The sequence below is a fragment of the Eleutherodactylus coqui genome, chromosome 12 (genome assembly GCF_035609145.1).
Source record: "Eleutherodactylus coqui strain aEleCoq1 chromosome 12, aEleCoq1.hap1, whole genome shotgun sequence".
Taxonomy (NCBI): Eukaryota; Metazoa; Chordata; class Amphibia; order Anura; family Eleutherodactylidae; genus Eleutherodactylus; species Eleutherodactylus coqui.
In genome coordinates, this window is record NC_089848.1 from 107,431,098 (window position 1) to 107,450,152 (window position 19,055).

The 19,055-nt window shown below is 44.3% G+C and overlaps 1 protein-coding gene across 3 annotated transcripts in view; it reads right to left on the reverse strand.

The window, feature by feature from the left end:
• Nucleotides 1-19,055, reverse strand: part of EPC1 (enhancer of polycomb homolog 1) — an 88,893-nt gene that overhangs the window by 8,246 nt on the left and 61,592 nt on the right. For all 3 annotated transcript variants that reach the window (XM_066585204.1, XM_066585203.1, XM_066585202.1), the window contains 3 exons: nt 5,186-5,301; nt 2,340-2,481; nt 1,882-2,257 (listed from right to left, as the gene is read on the reverse strand). In XM_066585204.1, coding sequence (XP_066441301.1) covers nt 1,882-2,257; nt 2,340-2,481; nt 5,186-5,301 — 634 coding nt within the window. The remainder of the gene's footprint in view (nt 1-1,881; nt 2,258-2,339; nt 2,482-5,185; nt 5,302-19,055) is intronic.

Below are 19,055 nucleotides of genomic sequence, written 5' to 3' on the forward strand. Positions count from 1 at the left end.
GAGAGATCAAAGCATCGCTAGTTGTTGTCCCTTAGGAGGACTAATAAAGAAAGAAAGCAAAAATAAGATCAATAAAGTTTTACTAATTGTAAACAAACAAACAAAAAAAGTAATAGTAGTTTAGAATCACCCCCTTTTTGCCATATCTATAATAAAACAATCTAAATCATAAAACGAAAATACATATTTGGTATCGCCGCGTCCGTAAAAGTCCGTTCTATCAAAGTACCGCATTATTTACGCCACATGGAGAACGTCGTCCGATAAAAAGCACTAAAGAGCGCCAGAAATGCACTTTTATGGCCACGCTGTCTCCCAGGAAAAATGCAATAAAAAGCGATCAAAAAGTCATATGTATTCAAAAAAATGGTGTCAACGCAAAACTACAGGAGGTCCTGCAAAAAATGAGCCCTCATACAACTATGTCGACAGAAAAATAAAAACGTTATTGCACACAGAAGATAGCGGCAGAACATTTTAAAAAATTAAATGTCTTTGTAAAAAATAAAATAAAAGCAGTACAGCAAAATAAAAAAATAAAAAACAAAACACTATATAAGTTTGGCATCGTAGTAATCGTACTGACCCATAGAACTACATAATTATATAACTTTTGTTGCAGTTTGTGCGCCGTAGAAACAAGACGCACTGAAAGATGGCGGAATGTTGTTTTCTTCATTGTACTCCACTGAGAATTTTTTAAAATATTTTTCAGTACATTATACGGAACATTAAATTACACCATTGAAAAATACAACTTGTCCCGCAAAAAAACAAGCCGTCATGCAGCAACGTTGATGGATAAATAAAGGAGTTAGGAGTTTTTAAGAGGGGGGGGGGAAGACACGGACGAAAATAGAAAAAAGGGCTATTAAGGAGTTAAAGGGACCTGTCACCAGTTTGGAGTGGGTTAAATGACTTGTTGCTACAGAACATGGAAGTGGTGCTCATTTCACAGCTTCTTGTGTTTTAGTGTCTAGTGCCCGCATACTTTGTTAAGCTGCCTTTTAATATTTCCGGTGCTGTAGTTTAATAGCACCCCAAAAGTCGGGTGGGTGGGCCTGGACCATCTCTGCTGCCCTTCCTGGATGAGCGATGCAGGAGAGGTCATTCCAAAAGAGGGTCCCAATCTTGCTGATGCACAGATGAAGCAGTGGAATCTACAGTACAGACTTTTACACCAGGCTGTGATCACACGGCACATGCGCCAGGTTTGGACTGTCCTGTGGATAACATGCTGCTCATCCAGAGGGGCCGAGTTATGGAGCGCAGCAGAGAAGGCCTGGCCCGCCCAGGCACTATTAACAGACAGCGCAGTTTTAGAAGGTATGTGGTCATTAGACACTCTAACAAGAGACACTGTGGAACGAGCACCACCTTCGTGTTCTGCAGCTGCAAGTGGTTTAACCTGCTCTGAACTGGTGAGAGGTTCCTTTCAAAGACAATTATCCTCTAGTCACAGGATAGAAGATACAAGGATTGCTGAGACCCCCCAAGATCTGCACCCACTAAATGCTCAACGCCCGCTCCATTAGTTTCTATGGGATGGAGGGAGACAGCTGAGCGCATCAATCTCCGCTTGCCTCATGTAAGTTAAAGGAGCAGTGTTCACGCATGCACACCACTACCTCCATTCACAGGGGGCATTCGGGAGAGATGCAGATCTTGGAATCAGACATTTATTCCCTATTCCGTGGATACAATGTCCTTTAATAGTCCTGCAGACACTATGCCAAATCCAAAAGTATCCTTACCCAACGCAAGTCTGCTTTTATTATCATTAAGCACAAAAGGATTTGAGGTAAACTGAAAGGTTAAAGAAAAATGGCTGTGAAGGCCACAGAGCGAATGACGTTGTGCTGAGCGTTTAGAGCGTCTTACCTCGGTACTCCGTCCACAGAAGATGCTGCTGGAATCTTGGGTACCTGACAATTGGCCGCCGCTGCTGCAGCGAGCTTTAAGGCAGATGAGGGGACAGCACTTAAAGTCCGGGGTAAATGGCGTGCATTGAGGGTGTTTAGAGAGTTTACAGTGGCAACAGAGGAGGGGACAGTCAATCGGATGTTATTCCCAATCAGGACCTGAGTTGTTGCAGAGTTGGCAGCGGATACTTGGTGACTCAGCGAGCCGTGGGAACCAGCAGTCTGGGTTACATTGGAAGGCTGTAGCAAGGCTGAACCAGTTGATGTGGATGATGAGCTTGTATGTACAAGTGCTGCAGGCGTATTACTGCTGAGGTGTAAGCCCTTGTAGACTCCTGCAGAGAAAGGAAGACGGACGTCGTGAGCTACGAGAGGCTTAAGATACAACACATTCAGACTATTAGGAGCGGCTCATACCTGAGGCTTGAAGAATGCCATTCACTCCGATTCCAAGGACAACATCATCCTTCATTTTGATGGCCATCAGCTGCTCAGACGTTACCAAAGCTGTAACAGCAAACTGAGCACTAGCCGAGTCTAGCGTCTTCGAAACAAAACCCTATGAGAGAGAAAGAGAGATGAACAACAGCGGAGAGGACTGAACGACCGCCGGCGAGTCAAAGCAATCCGTGCAATAAGAATTACACGGGAAACTGTCAGTAAGCAGGGGAGATGCAGGCATCTTGAATTCTGCTTTTTACTCCATGCTTTAGATTCACCAAGACCTTACACGGCCGCGCCGTCCTGCAGCTCATTATATCGGGTCATCACTTTCACATCCAACAATCTGACTTCTTAAAGGGATTTTCTGGAGACTGGACATAAATTTAAACATTTCTCTACCGTTCCCACTTATTGCCATTAATTCAAATGTCCGTGTAAATCACCAGACTCTCGCTGACTGGCGCCACAGACGCTTTCCAGCCAGCATCAGGATTTCTACATATTTAAGATGGCCTCTAGGGGACTGCAAAAACGACATCTCCCACAATGCCCCGCTGCCAGTTATGGACGAGTGCGCATTCACAGCGGTACGGCATTAGATATTGAAGGCACTGAGATGCCTGACCAGTAGAATAGAGGAGCATATCGGTCGTGACTACTGGATACCGACGGAGAACTAAGCAGGAGGGGGGGGGGGGGGGTTGCAGGAGGAGCGGGATCTCTGCAGTTTTGTAAAACAAATAAGATTATATCGCAAAATTGCAGGTTATCGTCTGAGGAAGAATAAAACTGTCACTGAAGTGCAGGTATACCCCTTTAAATGTGTGTCTGCAAGGGATGCTATAGCAGGGTTAAACGCTATGAGGGGCTTATGGGCCGTCTGTTTTATCATCAATTCTCCTGTTCACTGCAGACTGATCGAAAAATAAAAACGCCAAACACTACAAATGGCGTTTAAAGCGACCGTCCAGTCCTGGACAAACAAAGATGGCCGCATGCCTACTGACTACCTGATGCACTACATGCTGCTCACATGGGCCGCTCTGGTCAAAGCAGCGTGTAGTGTCTGAGACTAATGTACATCAGGGAGTCAGAGAAGGCAACCCGCCATTTTTGTTTGTCCAGAGTCGCTTTAAAAGGGCAGACATTCACTTTAACCCCTTAAGGACCAGGCTGTTTTGTCCCTTAAGGAGCAGATACTTTTTAGGGATTTTACCCATGTGGTGGTTTTATTACCCTATTTTTTTTTTCCCTTTAGCTACCAAAATTATTTTTGCTGTGCTTTTTTCCGTGGCATATAGGGCGATTTTTAAAATATCTTTTTCACTGACTTTTTTTCCTGTTTTTTTTTACTTTTATTGGGGGTAAAATGCTAAAAAAAAAATGTTCTTTTTAACATTTATATTTAGTAGATTTATGCTAAAATAAAGTATGCGAAAGGGTTCCTCTATTTTGGACGTTTTGATATAGAATATATACGGTTTTGGTTTACAGGGCGCATACGGCGACGGTTTTTGTCGGCGTGGGCTTTGTGTTATTTTCTTTCTTTATGTATTGTTTTATTTTGTAATATTGTTCTACTGATGTAGGTCATTGTGTTTTTTTTACCATCTATGTCCCCCATGACGCCATATAAGACCTCTGGGGGACATTCATTTTTTTTTTTTTTTATTAGACACTTTCCCACTGTAGTTGGGGCATCCATAGGAGCCCCAGTTACAGGGGAAAACAGCCCCTGCAGTGACAGTAGTCACTGGCAGAGCTATCTAGGGTCTAGTGTGACCCTCCAGCTCTGCTGTAGCAAGGAACCCAAGCGGTCACATTACACACCCCCACCCCTCCCCCAAATGGAAACACAATGTGAATAAAGCCAAATGCCGCTTATCCTCCAACAGACTTGGTTTGGCTTCAATGTAAAAGACGAACAACAAAAATCCCAGAAGTACGGGATCTGGCAAATGCCGGACCCCATTCACTAATACAAGGTCTGTCTGGCTTGGAGCATGCTTCACTATTATGAAGGCAGCGTCCAGTGTAGAGGTGAATATGGCCCAACATGGTACCGCATGCTGCTTATAATGTACTTCACAGGAAACGGCACCAAGTACTTGTAATACTGGAGGGGTGTTGGATAAGCACCTATGAGGCAAGGGGCTATTAGAGTCATCAAGTCACAAGGGGGCGTCATGGACGAAAGACCTCGTGTCACTTCAAACGGCCACTCCTCTGAATGTTCATTCATTGATTCACTCTGCAGCTCTCCCCAGTATATATATATATATATAAGTCGGCCAATGCCACCCCCATTATTTATTCCCGTCTCGTCCTCCGCAGATGGTCATGTGATCTCAGTTCTGACCGGCTCAGATGTACTTGGGTTCTGTGTAAACTTTGCAGCTCATTTAGGTGAATATAGAAGGTAATGATTAACCCCCGCCAAGGAGTGACCCTTTATTTTATATATATATATATATATATATATATATATTTTTTTTTTTTAAATCAATGGAGGTCAATGAGGTAGTACCATAATAATTTGGTCTAATTTTTCTCTTTGAAAGGGTTAATGTGCCAAAAAGAACGCACAGTTAAAGCTCTGGTCACATCTACACTGGAGGAACTCGTCAAAATGGTGCAGCATTCAGCACTTTTTCTTCTGGGAAAATTATTGCCAGCATGCTGAAAGATGGACAGACCCCATTATAGCCAACGGGGATCGAGGTCCGGCACCTACCGCTTGAACCATGAAGGACTAAAAATACTAATGTGAACGCCGCTGAACCGATGAAACGCAACAATTCTTTTCTTTTTCCTATTACCTGTGAAGTGTTGGCGGAGGAGTTATTTGCCTGCTGTTGATGGATTTGAGCAAGTTGCTGTTTCTGCATTAGTGCCAGTTGTTGCTGATGTTGCTGGTATTGTTCGGCTGTAAATGCTGCAAGTAAGAGTTGTAGATATTAGAGCATGAACATGAGATAAATGCAGTCCTTTCCCGACACAGACGCTGATTATACTTGTCCTGGAACTTGGAACTTATGACTGCACCGTTAGTCCTAGGACAAATCTAGGATGTGGAAGAAATATTTGCCATCCCTTGAAAGTGCCATGCCAAGCCGCGCAGCAGCCGACCTCTCAATACTGTAAATTTAGCATCTCAATTTTAGATTTTATGACAGTAGTACAGAATAATCTCATCTTAACCCCTTAGTGACCAAGCCTGTTTGCACCTTAATGACCAGGCCAAATTTTGGAAATCTGACGTGTCAATTTTTTGCACAGGTTTTGCATATCCAAGTGATTCGGACATTGTTTTCACCCCACATTTTACTTCATTTAGGTGGTAAAAATAGTCCGATAGAATTTGTGTATATTTATTAAAAACGCCAAAATTGAAAAAGTTTTGGGAAAAAAATAATTTATTCATATTTTTAACTCCAATTTCAAATATGTGCAAACATACTGTACACATTTTTGCTAAGATATATATTTCCATCTGTTTACTTTATTCTGGATGCACATTTGAAAAACTATTTTTCTTCTTTAACCATTTAGCAGATGTACAAATTTAACATGGATATCAACATTTTGAGGAACACTTTGTTTTCCTGCACCAAGCCACTATTGCAGAGGCTCATACGTGTCAGAATGATAGAGACCCCCACACATGAACCCATTTTAAAAACTACATCCCTTCATATAGTCACTGAGGGGGTCAAGAGTAGGGGATTTGCACCCCAAAATAGATACCCGTTTGTCCCGTGTTCAGAAACATACCCATTGTCGCCCTAATCTTAAAAAAAAAAAAAAAGACTCCCTTTAAAATCTCCTTACTCCCTTTGGTAGCCAGGAGATTGTAATTTCCTCAGCCTTCCCTAGATCTTGCGTACGGAGGAGGATCACTGCAGGGTTAAATTGTGGAGGCATCCGGTAAGAAGTTTCATCTTCCCTCAACGATCGCATCCGCAATGGGAGGGGAAACAATTTTTTTTTTTTAACTTTTACATGATCACCGTTATCCATTAGATAACAGTGATCACGTGACCAGATACCGCGCCCCCTCCCTGAGAAATCTCCAGGCTCTCGGCTATGTTTGGTAGCCAGGAGCAAGGAGAGATTTTAAATTACCTCGGCAATCCGCAGCTTTTGCGCATGAGTCAACTATTTTGGCAACAGGCGCGTGTGCAGAAGTCGGGGTAAGGTCCACAGATAAATCCGGAGCCTTAAAAGTACATAATTTTATCTGAAACTAACTTTTTTTTTAACTTTACATACAGTGGCTCCTGGTGACTTTTCTCCCTGGTCTCGGCTACCCCCTGGACTTCTGCACATACACCCATTTTATGCCTGACATGCATGCACAGGACCAGAACGTTGCAGAACATCACGGAGGACGATGGTGATTAGTTTCAGCTGCCCTCGTGGCTTTGATCCGTGAGGGAACCTGAAAGTAACTTTTCTTGACTTATTTACTTTTACGAGATTGCCTTTACCCACTGGATAACGGCGATCGTGGGACCGTGACCGCTCCAGGTTGTCGGCTTTTGCCGGCAGCAGAGAGCTGTCAAGCCCACAGCCCCTGTGACTTTAATCCTTAGGGCCAGCATGTTTTACAGCCCTATGGATTAAAGCCCAGCCAGCCAGGACGTAAAAATATTATAGGCTGGTCACTAAGGGGTTAAGATAGCATATTAGTGAAACTGCTGCAGCATTCTACATTGATAAGATGGTATTTAAGAGACTGTCTGCTCCTATGAGTCCCATAAACTAAAGTTATGTTCTCGTAGGAGCTGCAGAGTCCAGGGTGTCACACGGATACTCATTGTTCTCGTCTCCCCTGCTGTTGGGTAGCAAAGCTTCAGCTTCTCGTATACAGCGGACTACCACTGTGCATGCTCATAATTAAGAGGACTAGTCCTGTCACTATGAACGCATGCATAAGTAGTGGCGGCTTTGCTGGTGGACAACGGAGGGAGAGCATGAAAGGGACATTCTCAGACTCCATATCGAGCTTCTACGAGCCCACAACTTGAGTTTGTGACTTACAGGAGCCATAGAGTCATTAAGGATCCTGCTCCTTTTTTTTGCCAAAAAAATCGGAAACACACAGAGAAATTCACGGAGACACTTCTGCAGCAAATAGTGATTTAGTAACTCAGTAAGTGAAATCACATCTACACTGCTCAGTACTGCTGTACAATGTACCCCATGCTGCTGCTGTTTCTCTGTATAGGTGAGTGTGATACGATGACATGATCCTCTCCTGTGCGTGTGCAGGGAGATGTGGCATAGAAAAAGATGGAGCCTGCAAAAGGGAAGACGGACATATACAACTCAAAATGGCCAGCTATTGTGTTATTCAGACCCTTATGATTAGTGTGTGATTTCCGACTCCTCGCTGCAGTCCACTGCGAGTTCTCTGCTTTCTCTCTACACTAAACCACTCTCCATCTACAGCCTGTGTGATCTGCCTTACCTGAAAAACTGGATGCTTTCCTCCTTTCCACACTCCAATCTGCTGTGTAAGGCTTATACCCTTCTACGGTCTCTAAATGCTGAGAACAGACTATTTACTAAGTAGCTTAATTTTGCATTTAGGAAACAAAGAGCAGCCAGAGAGCAGAAATTCAGCTGCGGGTGTGCCGTGGATACAGACGGCTTCCATAGGCGGGAGCTGTCTGCACGGGAGACCCGGCAGAAAACGGAGCATGCTACTGGTGTTTTCCTGCACGTGCGATCCGCGCGGCATGAAAAATTGACATTCGCAGGTATTTACTTACCTGCGGGTGTCCAATGCATCCCTATGGCCGCAGAAAACGCGTGCGGGACAACCACGCAGATTTCCTAATTCTATTTTTCCTGTGGAAATGAGGCCTAAGGTGCTGTAATAAATAATTTAAAGGGAATCTGTCACCACCTTCATGCTCTCCTCTCAGGGTAGAATAAGTTAGTGACAAGCACACAGATTGCAGTATAGACATGATGTAGTTTGTGAGAAACGTGCAGGTTATTAGCAGGTATACAGAGGACTACAGGAAGTAGTCCTCCATATTCATGAGCTGCAGGCTTGTCACACCCACCCGTCCTCTAGCAACTGATGGACTGTTGTCTGCCTTTTTTTCTGTGCAGAGAGAGATATCTGTCAATTAGTGGCTGACGGTGGGGTAAGCAGCCTCCAGCTCATGAAGATCGAGGACTACATCCTGTAAGCTGCTGCTAAAAAAATACAAGGTTCAGACAAACTAGCTCTTAGATATAAAAGACATATCGCTGCAATCCGTGTGCTCGTCACCACCTTGTGATGCCTTCAGAGAGGGAAGTAGAACACATGGTGACAGATTCCTAATAGAGATTATCTACACTTTAACCCCTTAGTGACCAAGCCTGTTTGCGCCTTAATGACCAGGCCAAATTTTGCAAATCTGACATGTGTCACTTTAACATGGAAAAACACCAGAAAGGTTTTGCATATCCAAGCGATTCTGACATTGTTTTTTCGCCACATGTTGTGCTTCATTTAGGCGGAAAAAATAGACCGATAGAAATTGTGTTTATTTATTAAAAGCGCCAAAATTGGGAAAATTTTGAAAAAATCGTCATTTTTTCACATTTCCAACTGCAATATCTTAAATATGTGCAAACATAATATAGAAATTTTTGCTAAGATTTATATTTCCACCCGTTTACTTTATTTTGGGCGCACATTGGAAAAACTTTCGTTTTTTTTTAACTATTTAGGAGACGTACAAATTTAACATTACTTTTTAGCATTTTGAGGAACACTTTGTTTTCCTATACCAAGCCGAGATTGGAAAGGCTCATGAGTGTCAGAATAATAGATACCCCCCCAAATGACCTCATTTTAAAAACTACACCCCTTAATGTATTCACTGAGGGGTGTCATGAGTATTTTGACCCAACAGTTTTTTTTCAGGAATTAATTCAATTTAGAGGAGAAAAAGTAAAATTTCATATTTTTGCAAATCTGTCATTTTAAAGACATATTTTTTTCCTATAGTTTACATGAAAATCAGGATTTACACCCCAAAATGGATACCCCTATTTCTCCCGTGTCCAGAAATATACCCATTGTGGCCCTATTGTTATATCTGAGTCCACAACGGGGCCCAAAATGAAAGGAGTAGTCAGTGTCTTTCAAAACAGAAATTTTGCTTGAAGTCCTTTTAGGCCCCATAGCACACATGTAGAGTTCTTGAGCGCCCAAAACCATAGAAAACCCCCACAAATGACCCCATTTTGAAAACTAGACCCCTTAAGGAATTTATCTAGGGGTGTACTGCATATTTTGACCCCACAGTTTTTGAATGAATTCAAACCAAGCAAAAGGAAAAAATTGTGATTTTCGTTTTTTCGGCAATTCTGTCATTTTAAAAACAGCTTTTTTTGTACAGCACACATATGAAGGAAGACTTGCACCCAAAAATGGATACCCCTGTTTGTCCCGTGTTCAGAGACATACCCATTGTGGCCCTAATCTTATGTCTGGATACACAACGGAGCCCAAAATGAAAGGAGCGACCGGTGGCTTTCGGAACACAAATTTTGCTTGAAGTCCTTTTAGGCCCCATTGCCCACTTGTAGAGTTCTTGAGCGCCCAAAACCATAGAGAACCCCCACAAATGACCCCATTTTGAAAACTAGACTCCTTAACGAATTTATCTAGGGGTGTACTGCGCATTTTGACCCCATAGTTTTTGAATAAATTCAAGCAAAGCAAAAGGAAAAAATTTGGATTTTTGTTTTTTTGGCAATTCTGTCATTTTAAAAACAGCTTTTTTTGTACAGCACACATATGAAGGAAGACTTACACCCCAAAATGGATACCCCTGTTTGTGCTGTTTTCAGAAATATACCCATTGTGGCCCTAATCTTATGTCCGCATGCACAACGGGGCCCAAAATAAAAGGAGTAATTGGTGGCTTTCAGAACATAGATTTTGCTTGAAGTCCTTTTAGGCCCCATTGCCCACTTGTAGAGTTCTTGAGCGCCCAAAACCATATAGAACCCCCACAAATGACCCCATTTTGAAAACTAGACCCCTTAACGAATTTATCTAGGGATGTACTGCATATTTTGACCCCACAGTTTTTGAATAAATTTAAGCAAAGCAAAAGGAAAAAAATAGGATTTTCATTTTTTGGGCTATTGTGTCAATTTAAAAACAGTTTTTTTTGTACAGCACACATATAAATGAAGGCTTTCACCCCAAAATGGATACCCCTGTTTGTCCCGTGTTCAGAAACATACCCATTGTGGCCCTAATAGACTTACAGGACCCATGGCTAGGCCTACAATGAAAGGAATACCCGTTGGATTTCAGGGTACCACTGAATAAATTTCAGGCCCCATTGCCCACTTATAGAGCCATTGAGCGGCCAAAACTATAAAGAACCCCCTCAAATGACCCCATTTTGAAAACTAGACCCCTTAACGAATTCATCTAGGGGTGTACTGCATATTTTGACCCCACAGTATTTGAATGAATCTAAGCAAAGCAGAAGGAAAAAGTTACGATTTTCAATTTTTTTGGCAATTTTTTCAATTTAAAAACAGTTTTTTTGTACAGTGCACATAAGAATGAAGACGTTCACCCCAAAATGGATACCCCCGTTTGTCCCGAGTTCAGAAACATACCCATTGTGGCCCTAATCTACTTACAGGACGCATGGCAAGGCCTATAAAGGACGGAACACCTGTTGGATTTTAGGGCACAACTGAATAAATTCCAGGCCCCATTGCTTATTTGTACAGAATAAAGATTGACTCCCTTAAAATTCCCCCCCTCCCCCTCCGCGCCCTTTTTGGCGTTCGCAAATCTTAGATAAAAGTAAAAATGTGAACTGTGTAGTATTTCCGAAGACAGGGGTAATTACGGAGGCTGGTTGGAATGGGCCCATGGGGCAATAAAACCGGGTATCCCCCCCCCCCTCCTCTCATGCTTTTTGGGGGTATTTCATGACCTCAGTGGCGGGTATGGGGTGTAAAAAGTGGCGTTCCGTGAGTCTCCGTAAGCTTGATGAGGTGCGGCGGTCTCACACAGAAGGCGCTCAACAAGGTGCTCCTGGAACTGCAGGAAAGCGAGCGTTCCCGGGGCTTCTTGTAAAATACGTATCACAGGTAGCGGTCTGAATAACGCCAGGCTCACGCGGGTGCAGGCGGAATCAGCTTGCGGAGGCCCACAGCGGATCCCATCTGTGAGCCCGGCTGTGACCCTGCGTACGGCTGCGTAATGTACTGCGCATAACTGCGTACTCACACAGGCGGTCATGCACAGTACACCTTTGTTTGTATTTCCCGCACCATCGCTTAGCGATGACATGGGTACCCGCAGCCCGTATACAATGTAGTTGCGTATGGACTGCGGGTATATCCGCGACCATGGAGCACAATGGGCTCTATGTTGCCGATATCCGCAGTAAAATAGAACCTGCTGCGTTCTCTTTTCTGCGAGTGGATTACGCAATTCTGACCCGCTAATGTGAGCGGAATTGTGTAATCCAATGCGATTGATCTGCGTATTACCACGGATCAGACGCATGCGGAATCCGTCATTCCTATCTGGTCATGTGAGACCAGCCAAAGGTAGATCGCTACCTTTTTATCATGTGACCGAGGACCGTTCAACGAGGCCACCCGTCACTGCTCCAGGCTCTCGGCGACCGTTGGTCGCTGGGAGCAAGGAGGTTTTAAATTTCCTGGGCTCCCTGACTCCTGCGCATGTGTCCGGCTTTTTGCCGGCGGTCGCATGTGCAGAATCCTGGAAGGTCCACGGAGGAAGATCGCGTCGGGATTCAAATACGGAGGCCTCCGGTAAAAAGTTTCATCTCCTCTCACCGATCGCATCAGTGAGGGGAGATGAAACTTCAAATTTTTTTTTTTACTGTTACGTGATCGCCATTATTGGATAATGGCGAACACGTGACCAGGAACCGCTCACCGCGGACCCCCATTAAATCTCCATGCTCTTGGCTACGTTTTGTAGCCAGGAGCAGGGAGAATTTAAATTATCCTGGCAATCCACAGCTTTTGCGCATGCGCCCGCCATTCTGGCGACGGGCGCGTGTGCAGAAGCTGTGGTAAGGTCCGCGGATAAATCTGGGGGCCTTAGGTACGTACTTTCATCCTCCCTCACGGATATGATCCATGAGGGGAGATGAAACGTACGCTTTTTAAACTTTTAAAAACTTTTTTTTACTTTTTTTTTTTTTACTTTTTTACACTTTTTTCTCACTTTACATGATCACTGTCATCCATTGGATGACAGTGATCATGTCCCCGGTATAATCTCTCTGCTCCTAGCTACACATGGCAGCCAGGAGCAAAGGGATTTTAAATTTCCCGGGGCTCGAGCCCGTCTGTTCACGCGCCCGATGTCAATCATCGGGCGCGCATGCGCAGACGGGGATTCGGGTCCCGGGACATCGGGACACCGCTGAGGACTGGGGGTGAGTATTTTCACCTCCCCTCATGGATCCGATCCATGAGGGGAGGTGAAACTGACTTTTTTAAAACTTTTTTTTAACTTTTTCGCGATCGCCGCTAACCATTGGATAACGGCGATCGCGGTACCGGGGACCGCTCACCGCAGTCCCCGCTGACATCTCCTGCCTCCCGGCTACCTACAGGAGCCGGGAGCCAAGAGATTTTAAATCTCCCGCGCCGCCGGGCCTTCTGCGCATGCGGCTGACGTAATGCCGCCTGGCGCGCATGCGCAGAAGACCGGCTTCGGGCCCCGGAGCGGCAGGAGAGCGGGGAGCAGCGTGCCAGACCTGGGTGAGTAATTTCAGCTGCTCCGATGGATCCGATCCATCAGAGCAGCTGAATCTTTAACTTTTATGTAGTTTTATTTACTTTTTTTGCGATCGGCGCTATCCATTGCATAGCGCCGATCGCAATGCCGGGGGGGGCTCCGAACAGCCCGGGATGACAGCTCCATGCTGTCAGCTACCTGCGGACACCGACAGCATGGAGCTGTCACGTCCACAGCCCGAGGGGCACTATTCTCTGCAGGAAGCATGTTTTTACGTCCTCAGAGAATAGAGCCCACTTCGGGAGGACGTAAAAACACTATGGGCTGGTCGTTAAGGGGTTAAGCTAATTTTTGACATGTCAAGAACATTCATCAATGAGGGGTCCCACTGTCAAGACCCCTGCAGATTGCTGGACTGAGGAGGCTGCAGCCCTCCAAGTGTTCTGCCTCCTCTGCAGCATTTCAGCTGCTTAAGTTGAAGTTGGCTGCATAAAAGGCGGTGTACACCTCTAGCGATCAGCGGGGGTCTCGGAAGCAGGAACACCCATTGACCAATGCTCTGATTATTTAAATACTTTGTCGTTTTGACATGTCAAACATTAGCTGAAAGGGCAGCCACTGGAAGGCTCCAGGCACTACTAGAGTCCAAATAGAGAAGTTTTGGAACAGGAGTGGCAAACCTGCCAAAGTAAGTGGTGACATCTTCACTCTCTTGGCTTCAGGGAAGATCTTACAGCAATGTAGGAGAATAGAATTCCTTCAATAAAAGCACTAATATAAATCCATCCACACTATCTCCTCACATTTGCTAAGGCCCATTTACACCAGCCAATGATCGCTTTAAAAAAACAAAACAAAAAAAACCCCGTTGTAGCAATAATCGGTGCGTCTAAATGTGCGCCTATCGTTCAGCCTTATCAGCAGTTCTCCACTGGGAGTGCTGATATCTGCTTTCAGTTCCTTTGTTTGAGAAACAATGCTAAGAGCCCTATGGCTATTAACTGCATTCAGCTAAGGCTTCATTTGCACACTAAATAGCCATTAAATAGCTTAGTAGCTACTTAATCGTTTATGCAAAATCATCGCTCAAAGCTGTCAGTCAAACTGTCGTTTGAGCGATCATCGGTCCGTGTAAGTGGGCTTTTAGAGTCCAGGCCCTTTTACACCCAACAATCAGTTCTGCAAAATAAAGGGCCCCTGTGGTGACATGGTTTCCCATCCATTAAATATCTAGCCCCTAATCTATACAAGACAGTTCGTGTTACCTTGGTTAGTTGTTCCTTCTCCTCAGCTGGGTCATGCGATTGTATTCTGACCACCTGAGAATAACTTGACTTTACTTTCTCTCAAAGAGTCGGTTTCTCAGTCTCCCTACCAAAACAGGCAGGGGGACAGATACTCCTCCTATCACATTACTGCCGATTATCAGAGGCTCCGGTCAGTTATAGTAGAGCTCATCCTCCTGACTGTATACTTATAGTCTGTAGCTTATTCAGGTGAATATATAAAATTAGTGCTAATCACACTGTCCTCCCTGTAGGCAGAGATGGTACTGGCTCTAGTTGGTCATGTGATGCTCTACTGCTGCACCATGGGAGTGATAGCACAGCACAGAAGAGAAAGCAAGGAGAAGTCTCAGCATTGGACAGGAGGCTGCACTGCAAGGAACTGACTGCAATATGCAGAGAAGACGTAAAGTGAGGGGTGCAGGGATAGAAAAAAATAAAATGTATTTTTGCTAGAGTAGTCCTTTAACCTGTCCAGTAGTAGGAGAATGGTCTTTAATGCAGCCTGCAAGACATGGTAGATTTAGCAACGAATGTACATAAACCAAGAAAGGAATATCTATACCTTACCAGGCGATGGACACCACATGCGAGCGTTTACCTTGAGCTAAGAAAAATATTTCAGACTGAATTCCTTTTCAGAGCCACTTTTGCAGCCGGCTCCTAGTTTTAGGTTATTTTCACATGGGTTTGTCCCGCTTGCTAAAAGGTGATATATATTTTTTAAAAAAAAGCAATTCTGACATTGAGCATATTGCCTACGGACGGTGATCTTTGCGCGAGATTAAAAATGTGGTATTTTAATACTTTTTGTGGGTGCAGGGATATCAAATGTTAGGAGACGGGAAAAAGGTTTTTCTAACTTGCTACCCTTCATTTTTTAAATACATATATTTTTTTAAGTTCCAGTTGTAATCGTTTGATCGCTCATACAGCATAATGTAATGCAATAGCATTAGACTGCAATCTGACAGTCCTGAGCTCCATACACAGATATCAGATGTGCAGTGTTGGAAAGGGGCACAAATAATAAAATTCTGGCTGCAGCTGTCCATGAAGGGGAACTTATATGTGGGCCATCCTAATGAAAGGCTCTAATCTAGGTCCTGGCTTCTAGGACTTCACTGCCCGAAGTCAGGACTTCCACTGCATTGGTGGGACCAGCTTCTGATCGGCACGCTAATGTGAGGGAGACTTCCTCTGGTCAGGTCAGCACTTCTAAATGAAAACCCGGCTGTCAGGCCGCTGCAGGGGGGGAGGCTTCAGGTTCGCATGGTGATGGGGCGGGACTTACTCTCCTGCTCTGCATCATTATAGACCGCCCACTGCCTCCAACTCCATCCCACTTTCAGCCTTAGGACTTCCCTTTCGCACAGCTGCCCTCCCTCTCGGGCAAGATACACAGAAGGATGTATATGTGGTCCAAAAATCACCGTATAGAGCCAGCAGCACCCCAGGTGAACGCAGAGCCGCTCTTCAGCAGCCATTCATGGGATTGCTCATTTCCTGTATCTCACCTTCCTTCCTCGTACATATAGACTTGTAGAGACCCCAGACCGGGAAGGATACCCCCTTGTGACCAGTCAGTAGTCTGTATGATTTTTCTGGAGCAAAATCTAACTCTTCCCAGAGTATATTGGAGCATTACCCCAGCTATAGAGGTAATACCTGGACATCAGTGTCCTTGACTAGGGGCAGCATGGATCTCTATGGTTCTAACATTACCATTCCTTCTTCCCTCAGCCCATCTTTTGCCTGGCAATCCAACGATTAACCCCTTCACTCGGTGCCCACTGGGCAGGCTCCTCTCAGACATATCAGATCACACAGGGTGGCCATACTCCTGCTTCGCACGTCTTCTCCTGGTCCCCGTCTACTTTGCAGAAGACAGCGACAGAGAGAGCGAGCGCGCACGAGCTAACAAAAGAAAAAATTGTTGTAGCGTGTGTAATTACACGGCTCATTTAAGCATTTTCTTGTCACTTGCCCAGAGGTGGAGTCGTTTCGGGACTGAAGATCACCCTTTATCCGATGCTGCGGGTAGTAATTGAAAACCTTTTATTCCCTCTATAGACTGCACACAAGGCTGGTCTCGCACGACTGGATTTGTATTGCGGATGCCATGATCAGCATCTGCGCTGATTTTCCACAACATAAGCAGGCATTGAAAGGCTTGTAGTTTCAATTTTTCCTTCACATTCGTGGATACAAATTGCAATTACCGTGAGTAGAAGAAAAATTGCAACACGCTCTTTTTGCTGCGGAATCCAAGTAGACGGCCTCCGTTGATGTCAATGGAGGCGTCTGACCAGCAGCCCTTACACAATTAACATTACACCCTTTTCTTCTGAGAAGGATTGACACTGCGGGCAGTTATGTGAATGTCAAGAAGCTACAGAACTTCATTCTCCCTGTGGCACGCTTCATGCATCTAATTACTCAGTAACCTGATCATCCTTGACACTTGTCTTTAGTTCACACTTGAAATAATATTACCCATAGAGTTTGGTGAACTGTGTCTTCCCCATATGGAGATCCATCCCCCAATTCCACCTACTGTCTCCTTCAGGAGACTGGGGAACATCCCAATGCAATGGCACAGACTTTTTTTTGGTTCTTCATTACTCTACACTGATTGCTCTCTGACTTCCCTCCTCGCGAGGCTTCAAATGCCACCGTTTTTAATACATGCAACTTCATGAAATTTTACGGCGGTGTAATTTTTCATTAAAAATGCTAAAAACACGGATATTAGTGACTAAAGGCGACCAAAGCAGAACGTTCGATTCGCAACTCCTCCTAAAATCAAAGTTCAAGCCAACGTCTACTTGCCCATCTCTTCAGAGAATCACTAGAACTGGAAAAGACAAACTTTTAAGCAGAAAAGTAAAAAAAAGTAAGACTATAAAATGCAGGAATTCCACATTCTGAAAAGTAAGCACACCCCTATAAGTTCCTGAAAGCAGACAACCTGCCGACTGCCACATCAATCTTCATGGAGCTTTATAACGAACAGGAAGCGCTCATACAAGCAAACGTACAAACAAGAAAACAGTCAACATGTGCAAATCTCACATGTACCTCTACATCAACAAGAGCGTGCGCCCTCAAAAAGGCTGAAACCAAGGTCATGCTGGCACCAAGGTCACGCAGTATGGAGCTTTTCAGTCACAAAACTGCAGGAATGAAATACCCAATTTTTGTATGCAAAGTAACCCCTTAAGGACCACGCTGTTTTGTACCCCAAGGACCAAACACTTTTTAGGGATTTTACTGCCCTATTTTGTTTCCTTTAGCTACCAATTTTTTAAACTGCTTTTTTTCCATGACAAAGGGCGATTTTTAAAATATCTTTTTCACTGACCTTTTTCCCCCCGTTTTTTTGGTTTATTGGGGGTAAAATGCTAAAAAAAAATGATTTCTTTGAACATTTATAGTTATTTTTTTTTTAATTTAGTACATTTATGCTAAAATAAAGTATGGGAACGGGTTCCTCTGTTTCAGATGTTTTGATATAGAATGGTGTGGTTTTGGTTTACAGGGTGCATACAGCGTCGGTTTTGGTTGGCGTCGGCTTTGTGTTTTCTTTCTTATGTATATATTGTTGTTTTATTCTGGAATATTGTTTTCTTTGCGTATGTAATCATACAAGACCTCTGGGGGACTTTTTATTTGACACTTTCCCACTGTAGTTGGGGCATCCATAGTAGCCCCAGTTACAGGGAAAACACTCCCTGTAGTGACATTAGTCACTGGCAGAGCTGGCCATGGTCTAGTTTGACCCTCCAGCTCTGCTGTAGCAGGGAAGCTCGGAGGTCACATGACCCCCTGGCTCCCGTAGTGAAAGCTACAGTTCTGCTTTCACTTTCTAGTGCACACTTCTGCCTTCTCCTCCAGGTTATCAGCTGTCACTAACTACTGATAACCTGACCTGTTTGATTGCAGAGCAGGAGGCTTAAAGCGCCCGCCATAACTTTACTATCGGCGGTGCTTTAAACCCAGGACCAAGCACCGTATATTTACCGCGCCTGGTCCTTAATGGGTTTAATTTGTGGTTATTATATATTCTAGCCCTACATAAACTGTAACCATGCCAATGCAATGCATAAACTACACTGACAGCCAGGTGCGAGCGAGTGTCCCCCTCACCAGGGTCATCAAAATCAGTTCTGAGCACCGGATCTCTGATGAACAGCGCCAAGCTTGCATCTATAGCATGGATGCAGAAATACACGTATTACGGCCCTCTGAAAGATGCCAAATATGGACTTATTTCATATTGTTTGTGGAACTATTTCAAAATGATTTCAATCTACCAGAAATATAAAACCCGTTCCTCTCTGGTGAGAAAAACCACCGATACGATAAATCTCCACAAGCTGTAACCACGGAACTCACAGAACTATCCTGAAATTTATCATTTCATTGGTGAAACATGGAGCAATAGGTTTCTATCTTCCTCAAAAGCCACTTGCAGAGTATTTGTAGTTCCCATCTGTGCCATGCATGGGACGGTAGCACATGCAGTCCGCATAGGACCGACCATAGAGCTATGCACATGCACTTAACCCTTTAGGAGCCTAGTCGGGCTCAGCTTATCTTCATGTGTCCAAGTTCGATTGGCGACAGCAACGG